The sequence below is a fragment of the Camelina sativa genome, chromosome 4, assembly GCF_030686135.1.
Source record: "Camelina sativa cultivar CO46 ecotype springtype chromosome 4, ASM3068613v1".
Lineage (NCBI taxonomy): Eukaryota > Viridiplantae > Streptophyta > Magnoliopsida > Brassicales > Brassicaceae > Camelina > Camelina sativa.
Window position 1 is genome coordinate 16,472,193 of NC_141883.1, and position 22,824 is coordinate 16,495,016.

The 22,824-nt window shown below is 32.8% G+C and overlaps 2 protein-coding genes, 1 long non-coding RNA gene and 2 pseudogenes across 8 annotated transcripts; 2 read left to right on the forward strand and 3 right to left on the reverse strand.

Annotated features, from left to right (window-relative positions):
• Positions 1-4,977: 4,977 nt before the first annotated feature.
• Positions 4,978-6,833, reverse strand: LOC104780326 (uncharacterized). Of its 2 annotated transcripts, none has more exons than XR_766701.3 (5): positions 6,526-6,833; positions 6,285-6,446; positions 5,917-6,176; positions 5,394-5,651; positions 4,978-5,315 (listed from the first exon to the last, which is right to left on the reverse strand). It is a non-coding gene; the product is annotated as an uncharacterized LOC104780326 (long non-coding RNA). The 2 variants fall into 2 exon arrangements; XR_766702.3 differs by having other exon boundaries at positions 6,285-6,440; positions 6,526-6,783.
• Positions 6,834-11,289: 4,456 nt separating this feature from the next.
• Positions 11,290-13,986, reverse strand: LOC104780327 (splicing factor U2af small subunit B). 4 transcript variants are annotated; one of them, XM_087510224.1, is made up of 5 exons: positions 13,609-13,986; positions 13,256-13,342; positions 13,074-13,155; positions 12,402-12,967; positions 11,290-11,576 (listed from the first exon to the last, which is right to left on the reverse strand). In XM_087510224.1, exons 1-4 carry the CDS (start codon positions 13,843-13,845, stop codon positions 12,420-12,422), a joined length of 954 nt encoding a protein of 317 aa, XP_087366350.1. In that variant the 5' UTR covers positions 13,846-13,986; the 3' UTR covers positions 11,290-11,576; positions 12,402-12,419. The 4 variants fall into 4 exon arrangements, with proteins under 4 accessions (XP_087366350.1, XP_010503126.2, XP_087366349.1 ...); XM_010504824.3 differs by having other exon boundaries at positions 11,290-11,627; XM_087510223.1 differs by having other exon boundaries at positions 11,290-11,699.
• Positions 13,987-14,197: 211 nt separating this feature from the next.
• LOC104780328 (MATH domain and coiled-coil domain-containing protein At3g44800-like) lies at positions 14,198-15,751 on the forward strand. Of its 2 annotated transcripts, XM_087509071.1 has the most exons (5): positions 14,198-14,295; positions 14,402-14,550; positions 14,674-14,963; positions 15,253-15,555; positions 15,619-15,726. In XM_087509071.1, the coding sequence occupies exons 1-5, from the start codon at positions 14,198-14,200 to the stop codon at positions 15,724-15,726; spliced, it is 948 nt and encodes a 315-aa protein (XP_087365197.1). The 2 variants fall into 2 exon arrangements, with proteins under 2 accessions (XP_087365197.1, XP_087365195.1); XM_087509069.1 differs by having other exon boundaries at positions 15,253-15,751.
• Positions 15,752-16,649: 898 nt separating this feature from the next.
• LOC147945823 (uncharacterized) lies at positions 16,650-17,885 on the reverse strand (annotated as a pseudogene).
• Positions 17,886-18,754: 869 nt separating this feature from the next.
• Positions 18,755-21,354, forward strand: LOC147945824 (uncharacterized; annotated as a pseudogene).
• The last annotated feature ends 1,470 nt before the right edge of the window (positions 21,355-22,824 follow it).

A 22,824-nucleotide genomic window follows, 5' to 3' on the forward strand; every position in this document is an offset into this window, starting at 1 on the left:
AGTAACAATATCTTAAATATATTAGTTTCATATTTTGTAATCTCATACGTAATAGTTTTACTACTTGTCCAATTAATTTTAAATAAAATTATACTAAAATTATCATAAATTAATCAAAAATTTTAAAACGTTATTATGAGAGAAATTATTTGTTTATGTAAATGTGAGTATCTACAATCATCTTTTAGGATTAATAATTGACAGTATAATTTATTTAATTATGGTATTATAGTAATTAATTGTATAATTTTCTTAATTATTTTTCTTATAGAATAGTAATTTAAAATTAGAATTAGTATTATATATATATAGATGAACTATCTTTTATAATTCTTAAATTTGTCAAATTTTTAATTTCTTATAATTTACAAATATGTAAAATAAAGTTTTTGTATAACACATGACAAAATTTTTAATTGTTAAAATTGACACGTGTCGCGATCACATGAGTTACTACCATTGAAAACCAAGGTTTATATGATAACATAATATTGAATATGTCAACAAATCATTCACCAATTGAAAAACTTAAGGAAATTACATTAATTTATGATTTTGATTATCTTATTTTCTTATATTATGTTAATAACCAATTTTAATCACTTTCTGTATAAATTTCTTTTTACTATATGATTATAATAAATAATAATTGCAATTAAAATTGCAAATATTTTCCTTATTAATTTCACATATTTTCCTTATTAACTGCACATATTTTCCTATTGAAATTAATAATCTAATATATAACTTTCCTATTTGAATTAGTGATATAATAGATTACTTTTGGTTTTATATACTTTTAAAAAATATTAATCTGAATCAATATATTTTAGGATTTTTTAATATTCCTAATAATTATTAAATAAAATTTCTTTTCACACATGTCAAAATATAATTGATATACTTGACCTTAGTGCAGTGGTCAAAGGTAAGTCCTTAATGCACAAGGCACCATCACACCAGGGATCGAGTCCCGCTCTCTACGAATGTAGGGATTAGGCTAATGGACCGGCCTGTTCTGGCCCAATGGTTGACAAAAAAAAAATTGATATACTTGACACATGTCGCGACTATATGAATTAATAACTTTCAAAACTAAGAGTTATATAATAAGATAATGAAATCATACATTATAGAACCTAAAAAAAATATTGATCAACCTAACTAAAAATTATAAACAAATTGAAACCAAATAAAATAAGAAAATGGTTTCATACTTTTAAAGTAAAAACTTAAACTAAATTCATTTATGATAGGCTAATTTAAAAATATAGAAGATTTTCAAATATATATATATATATATATATATATATATTATATTATATTTAATAATCATATATAATGTATTAAAGACACAACTCAAATTTGTATTTAATAGTATTATATAAGTTACAGTTTGACTGTCCTTAAAACTTATGTACTAAAAGAAAATGGTATCATAACATAATTTTTTTATCTCCCCCAATAAATAATAGAAAACAATAACTTGAAAATTAATTTATTGTTAATTATACTATTTATTTTAAAATGATTAGAAATAGGGACAATTTATATAAGAAAAAAATATGTATATTATTGGACACACTTTTATTTTCATGAATTATTATAAAAAATTAGTTAGACTTAGAGTATAAGATATATGTTTTGTGATATCATTTTAATAAATTATTTTAAAGTTGACTTATCATATTATAAAATTATTTATTGTTAACTATTACTTTAAGATATGAAAATAAAATTAATTAATGGATAACATAATTTATCTATCAAAGTAAGGTATTACACTACTTTAATAAATATACCATAGGTTTTGAATATTCCATATTTTTTACTACAGAAATATCGTTTAAATTTAGTGAATATGAAAAATAATGTATGTACTTTTGAAAAAATAAATTAAAAGAATTTAATAATTAATAAGTGAGGATAGGTGTCGAAAATATACGCTGCCAAATGTCGTCGTGTTTAAATGTTTTGATTGATTATGTGAGTTAGTCAATTGTGTGTGACATGAAGTTCTAGAACATACTCTTCGAGCCTACAATGTGATTCCATGGTGAGTTTATGTTTCTATGTTCTGTTGAATTGTTTGCTTAGCCAAAACTATAAATAATTTAATTTATCATAATTATTTAACAAACATACAAAAATTAATTAACTTTGCTGTAACTAATTTTTCTATTACTATAAAATGGTTTCATAGATTTCAAAGTAAAACCTGAAACCAAATTAATTTATGATAGACTAATTTAATATAAAAGATTTTCTAATATTTAAAAACCTCACATTATATTCAATAATCATATATATTGTATTAAAGACACAACTCAAATTTGTATTTAATAGTAATTTATAAGTTACATTTTGATTGTGTTTAAATGATATATACTAAAAAAATGGTATCATAACATAATTGCTTTATCACCCTATGATATAACAGAAAACAATAATTTCAGAGTTTAATTTATTGTTATTCATACTATTTATATTAAAATGATTAGAAATAGAGACAATATATAGAAAATAAAAAATATATTAAATTTCACACACTTTTATTTTCATGAAATTTTATAAAAACTGGTTAAACTTATAGTATAAGATAATTTTATTGTGATATTATTTTAATAATTTTTTTTAAATTGACTTATCATATCTAAAACTATTTTTTTGTTAATTATTACTTTTAGATGATGACAATAAAATTAATATATAGGAAAACATAAAATTATCTATAAAAAAAATTAGGTAAGATCTTACACTTTTCTTTCTAGACTACTTATCAGTTTTTTATTTTCTAAAAAAAAGAAAAAATAGAAAAAAAATATCATTTATCTTAAATATTTAACGAGAATACCATATATGGTTTTGTTGTCAACAAAAAAAACCCATCTATAGTTGACTTTGACTTTGCTATCAGTAAAGGGCTTATTAATATAGTAACATACTATTTAAATAATTTCAACAATAAATTGTAATAAAAAAATATTGAATAATATTTACTTTAACTTTTCTATTTTTCATGACCCTTCTATGAAACAGTATATAACATATATAAATTATAAATTGTAGTTGAACCGTATTATTATGAATATTAATTTTAAGACATATATTAACAATTACATCTGTACATTTCATATATAATTGAACAAAAACTTCATTTTCTATTTTAAATTAATAATGCATACATAAACTACACATCGCATGGACTACTTTCTAATATTTTAATATATCAAACAAGAGTTTTTTCTAATTTTTTATTTGATATGTTACATATTTATTATAATTTTAAAAATAAATAAATTGACTAAATTAATATTTGACATTTTTACTTTTAATGACTATTAAGTATTAACTATTAATTTGTTCTTTAAAACATATATCTATAATGACATAATTATGTGATTATTTACACTTTTAAGGTTATGTTAAAAAAAGTACTTCCCAATTAATAAAAAGGATACAAAAAGACATTGTTTTACAAAGAGTGTCATTTTAACACAATCCACACAGTTCAAGAAAAAAACTATTTAAACAGAGGGAGTAATAACCATTCACAATCCATAAATGAACCAATTAGTAATTTGTTTTGGTATTCTCACCTTTGATTCAAGTCATATTTAAGTCATAATAAAGATACACAAAATTGAAAATTTTTCTGCGGTCAAAAAAAAAAAAAAATTGAAAATTTCTGAACCCTATGTTCTTTCCGTTTGTTTGCTTCTTGTTAGTCTTCCTGTGATTTAGGGACATGAATCCCACTTTCCCATTTTCAAGTTTGTAGGAATCGTGAGTTTTCTCAAGTCTTTGTATTGTCATATATAATGAAATGAAAAAATTTCACCAAAAAATATATATATAATGAAATGAAAAAAAAAACAAAAAGAGTTAGTCACAACTACCCAAATGAAAACTTTGTCGTCTATGGTTCGAGAGTTCTTTTGATCTTGCTTCGGATCAACATTGATTGATCCTTTACTCGCGACTCATCACTTCAATGGGGAATGAGAAGTTCACTTGGAAAAAGAAAGAGGAACTGAAGGTCTCCAAGCAGAAGTGCTTAGACATAGAAGGCTCTGCTCGAGAAAGAGAAGAAAAAAGCGCTGGCCGCTGCCAGAGCTCCTCCTCTAACGTTGGATGTTGTTGTCTGATAACTTAGGTTCTGCTAGTGCTAGGTGTTATGTCCATTTGAGTCTAGGTTTCAAAATTAACACAGGACGCCTAAATAAACTTCTTCTCTGTCTATTGGAAACTCCTATATTTTTTGTAAAGAGGACTCGCTAGGACTAGGATTTTGTTAGTTGTCTCTCTCGTGACTATGTAAACGAATTATGACCGGCAAAGGTTAAGTGTACTTTGGACGTATTTGTAATGAAAATATCTGTTGCCGTTAAAGAACTTGAGAGAAAAACCAGAAAAGAGTCTTTAAACCGCCTAGTTTAATTACTAGTTTTACATCGATTACTGTTTCTAAAAGGCTTTAGGTTTTAACCGTTTTACACGTTTTTATCGGTTAATGTGGCCAAAACCTTATTTATGCCTTTTATTCATGGATGTACTTTGTTTTATGAAGGTGTGTCTGTACATTCATAGACACTATATTAGTATATTATGTATTTAATTGTAGTGTGTCATTCCTCCTTGTGAAAGCTTTTTGGACCAATGAGCTTTTGAACTTATGGACCACATGTGAAGAAGAACATATGTATATCATGGTTTGTTTGATTGGATTTTCTTAAGGTTTTATTGTTTTAGGAGCAGTGTTTTAGTTTATCGTAGAACTAAGTAATTATGGTTAGAGACCTATCTTCGTTTGACGACTCCATGTGTTTTGTTAACATAATCATCTACAACATACTCTGCTTTTATTTATCATACTAGTATTAAGCCCGTACTTCGTACGGGGGAAAAAATTTGTCAAATAATTTTATATTAAGAAAATGAAAATCAAGATAATTAATTATGTAACTTACAATAGGCTTAGATAAAAAAAATCTCATATTATTGATTTCATCTTACGTAATACGTATTACATTCACTCAAAAGGGTTTTATACACCAAGTAAAACAATATGAAATTTTAATATTACTGATTTCAAACGATGCTTATTATAAATGTTGAGTGACTGCCTTGAGAATGGAGAATCTCAAACCTATTTGGAGTGATGAATTGCTCCTTCATCTTTGCACATGCACCGTCCTGATACTTGAAGAGACGTGTTAACTATGGTGTAGCTTTTGTGATTCATTTGTTTAACAGGGCTGGTCTTCAATTATTGTTTAACAATTATTATTGTTGAGTGATCTTCTTTGTGTCCTCTGTTTCAAGGGCCACTCACAAGTCACAACAATATTGTTAAAAATTTTAAATCAGAAGCCACTAATTTTTGTACTCACCAATGCAGAAGCCACAACGAAGAAGAGGCGGAGAAGTGTGGAAGTTAATCATCATCCTAATCCCAGACTCGTCGTCTTTGGAAGCCGCTCGTCAAGTAGATCATATCAATCCTTTTGATTCGCCCCGATAAAACTCGGTGTCTGCAAGGCGCGGTTCAAAATCAGGAGTTCGGCTACAATGAGATGAATAAATCCCGTGGAGCATACAAAAGCTCAGGCCCTTAAGTTTGTGACTCGAATTCCGATAATGAAACTACTCTGAAGAAAACAAATCAAATAGTAAAAATCATTAACAATTCATATGAGAGTGCAAATAGATCTAAATGCAACAATGGAATGATATAGTAATAGAATTTGAATTAAAAAGGACAAAGAAACTATCACAAATCAATTCACCAATGGAGAAACTGTGAAACAGATATAAATTTTACTAATTTTAAACCAATCCTTCTATCGTTTAATCATGGAGACGCTAATCTATTTCAAGATTAAAGTGAAATGTAGAGTAGCAGAAAAAACATACCAATGAATATGTCATCCACATTTGGTTGACTTAAAATCTCTGAAAAAGGACATAAGTTGAAGCGAGATATACTTGGGATCTGATCAGCCAGCTTCACACATGTCGTATACATGAAATTAACCCCCTTGTATGGTCCCCTTGTAGTCACCAAAGTTATCTCACACTTCAAAATTCATGATATCACAACACCTTCCTTCCACCAATTCTTTTTTGGAATTTTCGAACTAATTTGTTTTTCACAGATGTTTGAATTTGATCCCCTGTCAACGGAAAAATAGAAATATATGCAAAGTTAATTTTACTTTGAAAATGCTATAATGTAATGTAATACGAAGATTATAAATACAAACACAATTCTGTTCATATACCTTTGCATCCACAAGAATTGCTTCAATACCGAGAATAACCAGGTTTATCTTTTAGATAAAAATTCCATGTCCTTTATTATTAGAGCTGTGATCTTCCATTCTTTTTTCAAAGAATTTATATTTGAGAGAGGAATATAATGCAGAGGCATCTTCCACCTGAAACTAAAGAAAAAAAAAGAGAATTAATATGAATTCAAGAGAAAAGTAATGGATATACATGAACAAAAGTTAAAGGATTTACCTCTAAGAGAATTATAGTTTTTAAAGGGCTTTGGATTTGTGAATTTGAAAGAGGTTTTCGTGGTTGAACGAACTGAGGATATGTGATCTGGTGGTGAATTGGTAATCGAAAATAAAAAAAGTTTTGTGGTGTTTTTTTTTTGTTTAGAGAAAGTTCAAGAGGATTTATATAGAAGATGAGATTTGTTTTAAACCACCATGAACTTGGAGCTGTTAGTGGGAGTGAAATTAGGAATGATTTTCTTAAGCAGTTGTGTTTGTCGTGTAACAGAGGAAGATGAAAAGCTTGAACGACACAAACAAAAAAGTGGAGATAAACGTGAACGTGTTCTGATTCTTTTGATTAGGGTTATATTGGTTAAATGGACTTCTTTGTGGGCTAGATTCAAATATACCCAAATAAAAAACCCATTTATTCTATTGTCAGTTTTTTTTATAGAGGATTTTTATATACCACGATGTTTGCTTTTTTTGTTATTTCGAAATTTTTTAAAAAATTTAAAAAAAAAATCTGATGTGGCTAATTTTGATTAGATATGTGACTTGTGCTTTATAGGATAAAAGATATATGCTTCATCTTTATGTCTGAAATATATGCTCTTGTATAATGTTAATATGTTTGTATGTGTTTGGTCTATTTGCTTGAGGTTTTTGCTCTTCTTCAGTTTGTAACCGTACGTTGTTACAGGTTCAGGGGGCATGACATGTCTGATAATGAGTGGCTTAATTAATTTGTAGGTATACCGACTTCAGGTTCAGGAGGATTGAAGAGATGATTTCAGTCATGACATACGTGTTGGCTTTGTAAGTATATACTCGTTTCGCACATCTTAGTTTGAACAACATCTAATTCCGGCAACGGAGACTGAAGAGATGATTCACCGCTGGAAAACTTAAAGCTACACTCATCTTCACTAGAGATAACACTTCTTCATGGGAGAAAAACTATAGTAGCAAAGAGTCGCCTATGTGACAGTTAATTTGACAAATCAGTAATTGCGTTCGCTTTCATGCGATCAACTCTCTAATAATAGTAAGAGGTATCGTTTCAATGTACTTTTGAAACAAGTTTTGGATTCGAAAGGCAAAACCAAACCTGGTGCCAAACTCATAGCAATATTTACCAGTAAAAAAATCATCACTGAACGATTCAACCCTAAGAAAACCCTAAAACCCAGATTTGAACCTTCATCTCCAAGCAATTTAATTAAACTAGAGATTCTTCATAGCATTAATTACAACAGTACTTGAGAAGAAAGAAAAACTTATAAAAAAAAAAACCATAAAAGACTATAACCCTTACAATCTAAAGGTAATAACCATATATAGATTGGAATCTTCATCTTCAAGCAATCTAATCTTGAGATTCTTTTACGTTTCTGAACTTGGCGAATCGAAAAACCAAGAGAAGAAGACTCGGAGGAAAAAACTGATAGCAATAAAATCCCCCTTACGAATCCGAACAGGTTCATGAGGTATAAGCAGAGCCGTGCCTATGTAGGCAAAAAAGAAACTTTGGCCTACGGCCTTCAATTTTTGTTTCTAATCATATAAGCTTAACTTGAGAAACATAATGCTTTTAAATTAATAGAACCACAGAGTTTTTACTAGAAAGAAAGAAAAGAAACAAATTATAACTTAAAGCTAAAATCAAAATAACAAATTAGGATAAAAATCTTATTTATTTATTATTCCTAATGTCAAACTTAAACGTGTTTTTGTTTCTTCATTGTTTTTGCAATCCTCTAGCACAATTAACTTCTTTGATATCATTATATTTTGCTATTTGTGTTATATTTTATAACTAATATTTTAGTTTTTGACTCTACTCTTTTGAAAAGGTGATATTAGTTACCATTAATTTTTTGTTTTTTTTATATAAGTTAAAATGTTTTTTTCTTACCGCCTCTCGCCTCCATGACCCTCGGCACGGCTCTGGTATAAGGCCAGAGTCAAGAAACCATATATCATAGCTAACTCTTTGTCATTTATAATCCAGGGAATACTTCCAGCTTGATACATAGCTGCATCACCAGAGCTAGAATCCCCATCGCCGCACGAAAATTTGCTTTCGAGAACTCGAAGTTTCCGAAATCGATGAACTTAGATTCTCTCCATGTCATCCTCAGAAGAAAAACCAGCGTTGCAATGACGAGAAAGTTTTTAACAAAAAAAATAAAAATAATAACGAGAACGTTGAATATGATCGAGAATTTGTTGAAAGCTGCGTCCAAAGCTATCCATCTGCGAGTCAATCCCACTTGCTTCATCTTGTACGTTGTTCAACAGATGAGAAATCTTGAAGAAGATATTGATTTTGGAGATGAACAATTTTTTGACAAACCCTTATCCAAAAATCTGGCGAAGTTTTGTGGTTTTATCGTTGCTTTTTTTTTTTAACATCTGTTGACCTGGTTTGACCTGGATAAATCTCAAAATTAATATTTAACTAGATATTAACTCGCGGAAAATTGCGAACTTTTTGTTTGATGAAATTTTTTAATAATTTGTTTTGTTATTATGTTATTAATAAAGATTTGTGATTAAAAATTTGGTTTACTTATATTAAAATATTTATATTTTAAAAATGTTTATTGAAAACCTGTCAATAAAACATTTGCATATAATGAACTTTAGATTTTATTCGATACCTGTCAATAAAACATTTGCATATAATGAACTTTAGATTTTATTCGATTAGATTTTTAAAATCTTAGCTGTTAAATTTTTTTTTTAAGTACGAATTAGTTTTGGTTCTAATAGATTTTTTTTTACTTTTCTAAAATTTATTTTATTTTATGTGTCCCCAATTTTCGTTTTTTAATTAATTATATCTATTTAATTAATTAATTAATTTTAATTAAGTTTTTCTAATGATAATTGAATGTAATTTTTTACACAACGTAAATTTTATATTTATACTTCCCAATTAATATAGTAGGATATCCCAACCTAGTTCTACATGAACTGCAATATACTTACTACCAATATAAGGTTTCCATTTCCCATTTGTTAATGTTTCAAAAAGAAAATTAAGTCTTGATTTATACTCTTTTTTCTCCACAGCCGCCGAATCTCACTTCTCAGTTCTCATAAGTATAAGGTAGAATTAGGCTTAAATTATAGTTAAGACTCGAGACCAGGCTGGATCAAGTTTGTGCGGTCTCGAATTATATCCTTTGGGGCAGTTAATTTAATTATTTGACAAATCAGTACTAGTTTTCTTTTTCTTCAAGTGATCAAACTCTCTTATAACTAGTAAAATATATATAGGGGAAATTGGAAATAGTGGATTTTTAAACAAAAAGTTTGTCCATGTTATGAATTTTAGTTTCAACAAGTTTTAGAATCAGACGCATCTCTAAGAGAAGTTCAAAATCTACAGAGACACACAATATTATACTTTATATGAATTCAAATGAACACAAGAGAAGAGAGAAGAAGGTTTGAGTGTGTTAAAACACAATCTCCTCAATCATAGTTTCAGCATCGTCAAACAACGTGTACTCCAGACGCGCTAGAGCATCTTCGGAATCTCAAGAGTTCCATGAAGATGATAGACTCTTCTTTTATCGTACGATCGGCCAATCGCAGAGTAAGTGTCTCGAGAACTCTTGAATTCTCGAGAAATGCCTTATTAGCTCCATTTATACATTAAATTTTCACATAGATCTTTCACTATGAAATTAAGAATCAGAGATACCCAGTCTTCTGATAAAAACCTAAATCTTAATTATGTGTTCATATTGAAAGTGAACCGTATTTTCGAAACTCTAGCTTTTAATATTTTAAATTTTATAAATTATAAATTTCACAATTTATTACAGCTCACAGACTCAAGGGATGATTTTGGGAAAACGTCATATTTCTATCAGAACTATTGTATCGTATCAGATGGAGCCCAAACTTTAACCTCGTCTTAAATATCCACACACAAATTCCTCTCAACCTATATGTCCATGCATCAAAAGCTCTATCTAATTCTCCTCAAATTCAAAGATCTCATCCAATTAGCCACAACCATTGGTATACAGTTTACCAAACAACCATTAACCATCAATATACAATACTAAACCGATATTAAATCAATTACAAGAATAAACCAGATTTCAGACCAAACCAAATCAATTTCTCTTCTCTGAAATAAATGAACAGACTAATTAACGCTAGCTAGTTTCAATTAGGTTTAAAATGAAAGTGGTTCACAAGTAGCTCAGCTGGTTAGAGCAAATGACTGAAAGAGAACCTCTCATATCCATAATCAGTCTCTGAAAGAAGTTCAAGTACTACACATAGACACATACTAATTAATGTTGGAGGATGCATTATCAATGTTGACCTTTATCATTTCCATCATGTTGGATTTTGAACATAGCAATTTTTGCAATCATATATTTTTGAATGGTGTTGTTTGCGTTTCATTAGTCAGTTTTACAACATCTTCCCTCTTCTCTACATAGTTGCTCGGTGGTTCATGGTCACATCCCTTCACTCTCTCTCTCTTTCCTCCTCCCCTCGATGGACCTAATTTTTTTTTCTTGGTAGGAAGATGGACCTAGTTTCTTGACAAGTCCACATAACAGAGATCTCCTAATGGGATTGCTCACCTAAAATCTATCATTAAGAAATTAATGTGCTATATCCACGAATTGGCAGTAAACTATCCACAATTATATTTAGTAATTATCTTGTTTGTTAATTAATGGGTAAAATGAAGAGACTGGTTTATGGATTCACAATCCATTGTTAAACAGAACCAAACAAATCGAGTTGAAAACATCTTAACCAAACCGTAAGATCCACTTAGACAAATCACACTAAACTTCCAAATCCAAAAGTATAGAATAATATCCATACAGAGCCAAGAAGAACTAATTCTGAAAATTAAAAACACAAACGGAAAATAAATCTTCAAGCCACCATGAATCCAAGAGTCCTAGAATCTGCAAATCTTTTCAAACACAAATCTTCAAGCCACCATGAATCCAAGAGTCCTAGAATCTGCAAATCTTTTCAAACACAAATCTTCAAGCCACCATGAATCCAAGAGTCCTAGAATCTGCAAATCTTTTCAAACACAAATCTTCAAGCCACCATTAGAACCTGTAAAACAAATTCCGCAGATTGTTAACAAACCTTTTCGCACCTATCATTCCTACAAGGCCAAACCTGAACCTGCAAAAATCTTCACAAATCGTAAGCACACAAAAGCAAAGCCAGAGAAATGGGACAAAAAATAAGAGTTGGAGATAAGATGACCAGAACCAGTACAGAGAGATATGGTTGTATTCGCTTAATTCCCAACTTGCACTTGTCATATTGCCCTGACTGTAACAAACAAAATTCTATATGCACTACATATATGCACCCAAACAACGCAAACACACACACAATGATACAACACTATGAGTAACAAACAAGGTTATACCCAAACTAAGCATGGACACAATGATTATTAGTGAAGTATGACGAACCCACAAAAACAAAGGGGAAAAACGGACTAGCTCAGAAAACTTCTTTCTTTGTAAATAGAGAAATGAGCGTATCAGAAACTTGCAGCACTAAGATAGTTGATTTGATGAAAACAATCAGGAAAACTGACAATGGTTTCGCAAGAGCAAAACATAAATTTAGGGTGGTTCACATCATTGCAGGGCAAGCAAAGAAGCATATGCATGACTTGCACAGAAAAAGTTGTCAGCACTAAACCAATCATCAATTGAAACTAAGCAAACTATACAATTTTAATCACACTTTCTGACCCTGCACAAACCTGCACAGCGGAAAATGGGCTGTGAGCTACATTTTTGTTGAATACCTAACTGAATCTACCTCTAAGGATTGACGAGACATATGGGAAAGAAAATTTGAACTGACCAGATATAATTGGTGGTATCAATAGCCTTCTTGTTGAAAGGACGGCTCCTGATGATAATCTTCCTTCGTCATGTACCCATCGCTGCAATTGTCATTTGCCCTGTTATTTGCACTTTCTTGCTCTCCTTTCTCCCTGTTCCATTGCTCAATCCTGGCACGTCTTTCCTCACTCCCTTCCCTAACAGGACTCCTCTGTCTCCTTCCACCAGGACTTCTACTTCTGCTCCTACTCCTCCGTCCTCTTCTGTGGCGAGGACTCTTGCTCCTGTATCTTCTGCTCCTGCTACGGCTTTCACTATCATCATCAGCCTCATGCCTTCTACTGCGGCTATGCCTTTCATGAGAGCGATCTTCATGACTACGATGCCTGTAAGGGCTCCTACTTCTGCTATGGCTATGCCTGTTTTTGTATCTTCCATATAACTGCCTCCTCAATCCACTGCTAATGCTTTTCAGGTGCATAAAATTGCAGTATCCACCACGTTTGCAAGTCTCTTCCTCGTACTGTCGACAAGTAGCTTCACGGAAGTCGGTGACAGGGGAGAAGTCAACAATGATCGGACGACCTGCGTTTCCAAATATTTCAGTAAAGTAAGACTAACGTACAAGCCTGAAAAAATCAAGTAAACTTCTGAAACACAAGATAGATAAAAGAATGAACTGGTAAACAACCTGCATAGAATCTTCCTTGAAGATTACGAAGCGCTTTTCCTGCTTGCTCCTCTTCTCGAAACTGCACATACACATTACCAACCTACACAAGAAGATTGATGTACAATTATCATTAACGTCCAGGAAAGAAACAAATGAGAGAATGCTTTGGCACTTTGCTAGTATCCCAAAAACAAACTTACCAAGTGGTCAGAGATATTGTCACAGATGTTCAGACTCTCAATCTCACCATATTTGTTCAGCTCCTCAAACAGATCCTCATAAAATTCCTGCAAATTCACAATAACATACTGAATCAAAACCAGATAACGTGAATCAAATTTACACATCCAAAATCATTCACCAGAATAGCACGTGAATACAACAAGATCGCTAACAAAAACTCAAAGCATACTTCAACAATATATTCAAAATCCCTAATAAGACCACTCAATTCGCAATAAAAAATCTAAAAAATTCAAAATCCAATAACCTTAAAATGCATCAATTATTCCCAAATTTCAATCTCCTGGAGAAAATAAAAAGTGTTACAAACCTCGAAGTGTTGCTGCATCTTACGCGGTTCGATAGGGTTACCATAGACATCAACACCAGGAGTGATCATATCGGGGCGCTGATACATGTTCGAAAGGAGAAGAGTAGGGCTGATGCTAGGCTTGGTGTGGAGGCGCGAGCATCGATCACCGTGACGGCAAGCGCCGATTTTAAAGTAGAAAGGACAATTCACTCGATCCTTCTCCGTTCCGAATATAGACGCTAAGTGCTCCGCCATCTTTCAAATAGCTTTACTTTGTGAAGATGAAGAACACGAAACCCTTCTTTCTTCGTCTTCTTCCTCGAATCTTATAATTAGGGTTGCATTGGCTTAAAAAGGTGGTTCTGGAACAGATTTGAGTTATCTTTATATTAATTTTTTTGTACCCTTCCGCCCTTCCTTTTTAACTTATTTCCAAACCAACCACAAATGTTAAATTGGACCGAGAATAGTAAATGGGCCGAAGCTCATAAGCAAATAAGTGAGGAAAACTAACGAATGATTCGTGCCACTCAAGTTATATATTAGGGTTTTCGTTGGTCTTCTTCAAGCTTTGATACTTTTGGTTGTGAGGAGTCAGTCCTTTTCAATGGGGAATGAAAAGTTCATGTGGGTGATTAAGAATTTCTCATCTTTGCAATTTAGGTTCATTTGTTCTGATGAATTTGTGATTGGTGGCTGCAAATGGTAAGAAGAAGACCACTTTGTTAATATCTAATGTTTTTTTTTCTTCTGGTCAGTACAGATTTATGAGAACATCCTCGATCGTTTTCTATGGTATTTTTGGTTGCAGGTGTCTCATTGTCTTTCCTCAGGAAATTCTCATTCATAAGTATTTGTCTCTGTATCTAAAGGTAGCTGATTTTGAAACTTTGCCTTCCGGATGGAGAAGACACACAAGATTTAGCCTAACTGCTGTAAATCAACTCTCCGCACGAGTAGGTGAGTTATATAAGGCTTTGGACTAAAGAAAGTTCGTATTTTTTTTTTATTTTTTTTTAATTATATTTCTGTTTTGTGTTTGTTTTTGAGTTAAACTGACTTATATCTTTTTTTGGTCTACAGAAACAGAACAATGGTTTGATAAAAATCGTCCTCTCGGTGGGAATCCAGAAAGCCTTCTTCTTACCAAACTTAATGCCAAAGAAGGTGGATTTCTTGTGAATGATGAAGTCAAGATTATTGCGGAGGTTGATGTTCTTGAAGTTATTGGAAAATTAGATGTTTCAGAGGAATCTCAAGAGGTAAACCAACCTCTGAAAAGGATCAGGCTAAATGGTTATGGTGGTGGTGCGGTGTCTAGTCATTCTTCATCATCAGTAGATGTCAATGGGTTTCAAGTTCTTCCTTCACAGGTAACTTGTTCACAAAGAATTCACAACTTCTTTTTAGATGCGTTTTGTTTGATAGGAACTTATTTGATTAATTACTTTATTACGTAACTATCAGTTTCAAACTCATGAGATTTATCATCTCCTTCTTTGTTGTTACTGTTTTGAATTTATCATTGGAACACATATTATTACAGAGAAAATGTTGGGAAAAAAAATAGTATCTTTAAAGTATACCATTCAGTTTATGGATGTGTATATAGAACTATACATATGAGTTTATGCGTTTTTCATCCTTTTTTTACAACTGCAGGTGGAATCTGTGAAACTTATATTTGAAAAACACCCGGACATAGCATTAGAGGTCCGAGTAAAGAACCAAAATATGAGGAAATCATGCATAAATCTCCTCCTCAATATAATCGAGACGTTGTGCCAGTCACTTCAAGACTTTTCCTTTGATGACTTAAGCCAAGCAGAGAAAGCATTAACATATCTGAAAGATTCGGGCTTTAAGGTTGATTGGTTGGAGCGTAAACTGGAGGAAGTAAAGGAAAAGAAGATGGAAGAGCAGTTTGGTAAGACTCGGATGCAAGAGTTAGAGGAAGAGCTCAAGGTCTTTAAGAAGAAGTGCTCAGAGATAGAAGCTCTACTGGAGAAAGAGAAGGAAGAACTAAAGAACGTGAAGCTAAAGTGCTCAGAAACAGAAGCTCTGCTGGGAAAAGAGAAGACAAAGATGTTGGCCGCCTCCAAAGCTGCTCCTCTGATGTTGGATGATGTTGTCTGATGACTTAGGTTCTGCTAGGTGTTATGTTCGTTTGAATCAATGTTTTAAAATTAACACGGGGAGCTAGAGAGACCTCTGTTGGAAATTACTACTATATTTTGTAAAGAGGTAATCTCTTTGTTAAGAGGACTCGCTAGGTCTAGGATTAGGATTTTGTTAGTTTGTTTCTTTCGTGACTATGTAAACGGATTAATCGCCGGCAAAGCTTAAACTACTAAGTGTACTTTTCATTGTTCAGTTATAATCTTAGCTTATTAAGCGAATCAAAGCTTATGTTTGGTCTTAAACCGAGTTTATTTCTATGTGGTTTAAATTCATCAAGGAAAACTATAATCCCCTCCGCAGAAAAAGGCCGTTCGAAGCTGTTTTTAAGCTCGACTCGTAGAGCCATTTTTAGGTTGTTTGATCATTTATTGGTAATTTTCTTCCCTAATGTCTCATAGCTCGTAATGTGATTATAGGGAAAGTAGCTTCTTGCATAACAGTCGACTGTCTCATCGGTTATGGTGGTAATGGATACTGATCGAATCCGTTAAGAGTACTTTAGCATATAGAGTAACTCTCAATCAAACAGAGTCAGTCACTTACAAAGAAGATAAAATACTGGATAGCATCCTAATAACAGTTCAAACAGTACCCTGATGTTGCCTTGATGTGCTCTCGATTACTCAAACTGCAATTTCAAGGATACATATATAAAAACAAAAGAAAACAAACACACTCCAGTGTTGAACCATACAAAGAGAAATTGTGAAAATCCTTACTGTTAGCTTTTTTGAGTAATAGATTTTTTTACTGGTAACTACACTAGTCTAATTTACCAAAAGAATAAACAACCAAACCTGTCAAGTCACACAAGTCTACAAGTACCTGACCCTTGTCTTTTGCAGATGACACAATCCTTGAGTTTTTTTACACACATGTCACTGTTGTTGATCTCTAATGTTCTGTCTCCAATAGTGAAGAAGCGCTGTTGCAGAATTGCAGATCTCTTTGTGTTTTGTGAGACTCTCAAGCATTAGCATGCTCCGCCTTGTTTCAGTAGCAGTTGAGCTGATGGGGAAATCCATGAGTAAAGAGAGAGTATCTACGCAGATTCATGCCTTTGCTTTAGCCGCAAGAAGTCCCTTTGCGTTGGCCACATCAGTTGATTTCCTAGCCATATCAAACAGTTCCAACATCTCCGTTGAGTTCTTCTTCACGGCTGCACTGTATTTTGTCGTTGGAGATTTAATGAGAAATCGTCGAGATGAGGAAATAGCCGTTGTTTGTATCTTGATAGCTTGGGAAGGAAATGGTGTATCCTGGGAAGTCTCTTGTTCACTTGGAGGGTCTCTGAGACGCAGTCAAACAGATTGGGAAAGAACTGTTTCTGGTTGATCTCGTTAGGCTCCAAACAAGGCAAATAAGGCAAGCTTGGTTCCGGATATAGAAAGTAAAGGTGTGGGAGGATCCGCCTGATCTCTTGTGTGTTGGTGCACCTTAGAGTGTTGTAGGGATCTTCTAGAAGTATATAATAGTCTCTTGGCTGCCACAGATACGTTTGATCTTTACCAAACTCGTGAGACTCCAAATAAGGCAAGTCTAGAAACCATTGGTTTAGAAATTGAATAACTTCTAAACCAAAATTGATTTTGGCTTGATTCCAACTCGACGTGTTCCTCTGATGGGTCAAGAATGTAGAACAAGTCGTTTTGTAGCTTAATTCCTTTTGGTTGGGTTGATATGCTTCAAGAAAGGCATGTATCTCTTTGGTACGCTCGAGCTGATCCTCTCCAAGTATCTTGGCCGTCTTATTGGTGTTCCCTCCCTGATCTTTGGCTGATAATGACTTGATGTCCCCATCATCTTCAGTTTCAGGGGAAGAGCAACTTTGTTGCAATTAGAAGAGTTTGTTCTTCCGTTGGAGTAAAGAGTCTTCATCCATGAGTTAAACAAGATGTTAGCTTTCGTTCATATCTTAGGGTTTTCGTGATCTCTTAGACTCGCCAGAGGAAGTATCGCTTCAGAATGTAAAAATCTTTGACAAAGAGATTCAAGCTCTGTTTCATGTATTGTAGATTCCCAAAGCAGCGATCATCATCCGAAACATTAGCAGCTCTAATTGCAGAATATGCCAAACGGTTAAGATCTAGTGATCTCTCTTCTGTTGCAATCATGACCTTCATGATCTCTCTTCTGTTGCAACTGAGTGTTTCTCTCAGTTGAACGTTCTCAACGTAAGCTAGGGTTAAAAAAAACTCACACAACTTTGATCGTGTATCTGAATTATGTTGTTATATATATATATAGACTGTAAGAGCATCATTAGCGCACCGTTGCTCAAAAAAAAATTAATATTTTAATACATAACTTATAAGAAACTGACATGTGTAAAAATGGCTGAGAAACGTTGCTTTATTCATAACTACTTTGAGCAACGTTTTCTTTATTTCTCTCTCTTTTTAATATTTTTTATTAGTTTTTAATAAGAGAATTTGGGAGAAATAACTACTAGTAATTATGGTCTAAGAGCATTTTTATCAGTTATTCTCTAATAGGTATCTTAAATATTAATTAATAATAATTTTATCTAAAACCTTCCACTAACTTCTATTTATTTTTTTCTCCTCTATTGTTCATATTTTACATATAAATATCTTTAAGAAAAAAAGAACACATATACAGTGGCGGAGGCAGTGAAAAATGAGGGGTGTCATATGACACCCATGAAATTATAAAATTTAGAAGAGTTTTTATAAAAATAATTAATTAGCATATGTTTAAGTTACGTTTGACACCCCTATGAAATTTTGTTGACACCCTTAAATAAATATTAACATTTGGGCTTTTGGGCAAACTGGTGGACTTAGCTTTTAACAAAATCTTAATCCAATATATTTGTATGACTAAACATAATAATAAGTTGATTAAAAAAACCTAATTTAACAAAAGTTTGGACTCTTCCTTTTCCATCATCATCGTGCGTACTCTTCCAGACTTCCTTTCCAATTTCCATCATCATCTTTGCTTAAGCAGATTGAAAACTATGAATCGTAAGTTAATTCATTTGTATAAGATTTTTTTGTTTTGTTTAGTTTAAGTAATTAAAATACTATACACGATTTTGGATTTGTGAAAATAGAAGGGATTGCTTAAGTTTTTCTCTTGGATATCTTAGTGGGAATGGAATCATGAATTATTATTTATTATTGTTAGTTTGTTACCTAGTTGGAACGTAACAAAAATTTATTTCATTACTTGTATGTTAGATTTTTTTGTACAAATAATTACGCAAATATGTTACATGTATAGATAATTTGTTCGGTTGTGTATTTTTTGTAGGCAATACAATTGATAGATTTTTGAAAAGAAAATCTCCACCACCCAACATTGATTCGGATGACTTGCCATGGGATCCAGCTAAAAAAAAGCATTCTAAGTTATCATCCTAATCAAAGAGAGGAGGTATGACCTAGATATTTGATAAGAGGACCTTATCAACCTCTTGATCATAATTTTAAACAAATTATTGTAAGAGGTATATTACGGCGTTTTAATCCACAATGGTATGATCAATATGGAAGTGATTGGTTAGAGTATAGTGTGGAAAAAGAAAAAGTTTTTTGCTTGTGTTGTTATTTATTCAAAGATCAAGCTGAGAAACAAGGTGGAAGTGATGCTTTTGTTTCGATTGGTTATTGTGGGTGGAATAAAACCTATGGGTTTACTAAGCATGTAGGTGATCATACTAGTTTTCACAGCATTTCCAAAAATAAATGTGATGCCTTGATGAGACAAGGTCAGTCTATCAAACATGCTTTACAGAAGCAAACTGATGTTATGAAAGATGAGTATCGAGTTCGGCTGAGTGCTTCAATTGATGTTTATAGACATTTGTTACATCAAGGATTACCTTTTCGTGGCCATGACGAGACAGAAGATTCAACAAATAAAGGTAATTTTTTGGAGCTTCTCAAATATACTGCTGGCCAAAATGAGATTGTGAGAAAAGTTGTGTTGAAGAATGCTCCTAAAAATAATCAGATGACATCTCCTCCAGTTCAAAAAGATATTGTGCACTGCTTTGCAGAAGAAGTAACTAAATCTGTTATCCAAAAAATTGGTAACGATGTCTTTGGCTTATTGGTAGATGAATCAGCTGATGTTTCAGACAAAGAGCAGATGGCTGTGGTTTTTCGCTTTGTTGATAAGTATGGAATAGTAAAAGAAAGATTTGTTGGCATTAGTCATGTGAAGGAGACATCTTCTTTATCTCTGAAGATTGCTATTGATTCTTTGTTTGCCAAACATGGATTGAGTTTGAAAAAGGTGAAAGGACAAGGTTACGATGGAGCTAGCAACATGAAAGGAGAATTCAATGGATTGAGGTCACTGATTTTGAAAGAAAGTAGTTCAGCGTATTATGTTCATTGCTTTGCCCATCAATTGCAGTTAGTTGTTGTGGCGGTAGCAAAAAAACATTTTGAAGTTGGAGACTTTTTTCATATGGTTTCTCTCTTATTGAATGTGGTTGGGGCTTCTTGCAAGAGAAAAGACATGCTTCGGGAAAGCTATCGCAAAAAAATTGAAGAAGGGATTAGTAATGGTGAAATTAAGACTGGAACTGGGTTAAATCAGGAGCTTTCACTTCAACGGCCTACAAATACTCGTTGGGGTCCACATTATAGGACTTTACTACGGCTTGTTGATTTGTTTTCTTGTATTATTGAGGTTCTTGAATATATTCAGGATGAGGGCGTAGATACAACCAAAAGGAGACAAGCATATGGCCTCCTCAAATACTTTCATACCTTTGATTTTGCTTTCTATCTCCAGTTAACCTTACATATTTTGGGGCACACTGATAGCTTATCCAAGGCTTTACAGAGAAGAGATCAAGATATCTTGAATGCTATTTCATTGGTGGCATCTACTAAGCGACAACTGCAGAAGCTTAGTGATGATGGATAGGATGATTTTCTTACTAAAGTATGTTCTTTTGGTGAGAAAAACAATACTGAAGTGCTTAATATGGACGAAGAGTTTGTTGATTCAAGAAGGCCAAGGAAAAAAAGCAACTTGCATCACTATAAGGTAGATTATTTCTACATTGTCTTAGATATGCAACTTCAAGAGTTCAATGATCGATTTGACGAGGTAAATTCAGAACTATTTGTTTGCATTGCATCCTTAAGTCCGGTGGATTCTTTTCGGCAATTTAATAAATCAATGTTGGTGAGAATGGCTGAGCTTTATCCAGATGACTTTAGTTTTGTGGAGCGTGTATCTCTTGATCATCAACTTGACATCTATCTTGATAATGTGCAAAGAGATGAAAGGTTTTCTAATCTTAAAAGTCTTGGTGATCTAGCTCGTGTGATGGTGGAGACAAAGAAACATATTTCTCATTCTTTGGTTTATCGACTTTTGAAGCTAGCCTTGATTCTACCTGTTGCTACCGCAACCGTTGAAAGATGTTTTTCTGCAATGAACATTGTGAAGACAGCTTCACGTAATCGTATTTGTGATACATTTTTTAGTGATTGTCTAGTTTGCTTTATTGAAAAACAGGTACTTGACACTGTGACAAACGAAACAGTGATTAAATGTTTCCAAAGTATGAATGAGCGTAGGATTCATCTTTAGAATGAACTTTTGTAAAAACATTTTTTTTTTATCATAATCTATATTTTCTTGAGAAAAATATTATGAGTTATGACACGGATGAATAACTTTTCTGGCTCCACCACTGCACATATATATTACATTTTTGATTCTTTGAAGTTGATGATCACCAAGTGGAGGACTGAGTTGCAGAGAACAAATCAGCAAAAGCTCTTCCAGTACCAAATCCTGCAGTTTGCAAAGCTCTCTTCACCATCTTTCTTATACATAGCGGTGATTGTGTTGGTTTCTCGTTTTAATGAGCCAAGCCTCCTTTTAAGAAGAATCTGAATCTCTCTCTTCAGCTTTTTTTCCGGAAATAAGAGGAAGTTTCCTTATATCTCAAGACGCTCCACCGAAACAAAACTCTGAGGTATATATTAAAAAAGACGTCATGATTCGTTGTTGAGACAAAATTGCTTTTTTTCTTAAGTGTCTTGATCAGATAATTTAACATTCAATAATCAGACCAGGAGAATGTTAAAATTTAATTAACTAATTTTAAATCCACTTTTTTATTTGCTATCTTTTCTTAAAATTAACTTTAGCATGGGGTTATGTTGTATTTTTATAAACTTTCTAATTGCAGTAGTAAGAGCTTTATGATATTTTCCCTGAGTTTTGCGGCTGTCCTCCGTCCGTTTATGGGCTCAAGGTAAGTGGTTTCCAGAGCAGATCTGGCACATGGAAAAGTTTGTGGTTGTTCGCCGGAGTTTCCTCTTGGTTGAAGACGCCGAAGGTTGTCGTAGGTGTTTTTCTTACAGCTCAACATTCAATTGACCGCTGTAGTTTGCAGCGGAAGTCGATGGAGGATTGGTGGATCACGCTGCTCGTCTTGGAGGTAAGTTCTAGATCCATTGGATCTTAGTAGGCGGTTGCGGATTCCGATCTTTAGTTTATGTCTTGAGCAATCAACAAGTTAGAGATCGCCGCATTTTTCTTGCTCTGAGATAACCGGGGGATAGCTCTGAGTCTGGAAACGGGGGATAGCTCTGAGTCTGTTGAGTTGCTAGGCAAGGGACAAACACTGCAGAGCCATGGGCGGAGCCAATATAGGATAATATGGGTCAAATGACCCTGGTGAATTTTTAAAACTGATTAAATTTTTAAAGAAAAAATCAAATTGACCCTGGTAAAATAGCACAATTGACCTTTATAAAAAAATTTAACAACATAATTGACACTTTAAAATTTATTTTGACCCTGGTAAACTAATTTCCTAGCTACGCTACTGTGCAGAACCTGCTGTCGGCGGTTAGAACAAGCCGAGAGATTTGTTCCGGGTTAGGTGAGACGATGGAGTGTGAACCGGCATCAGTTTTCGAAAGCTTCTGGTAAGGGTTTACTTCATTATCTATGCCGCAAAGGAGTGGATCTCGCTTTCGCCGGAATTACTGTTTAGACCGCTGCTTCAGGCCAAACTAAATTCAGCAGGAGTCGATCTTGTTTTCG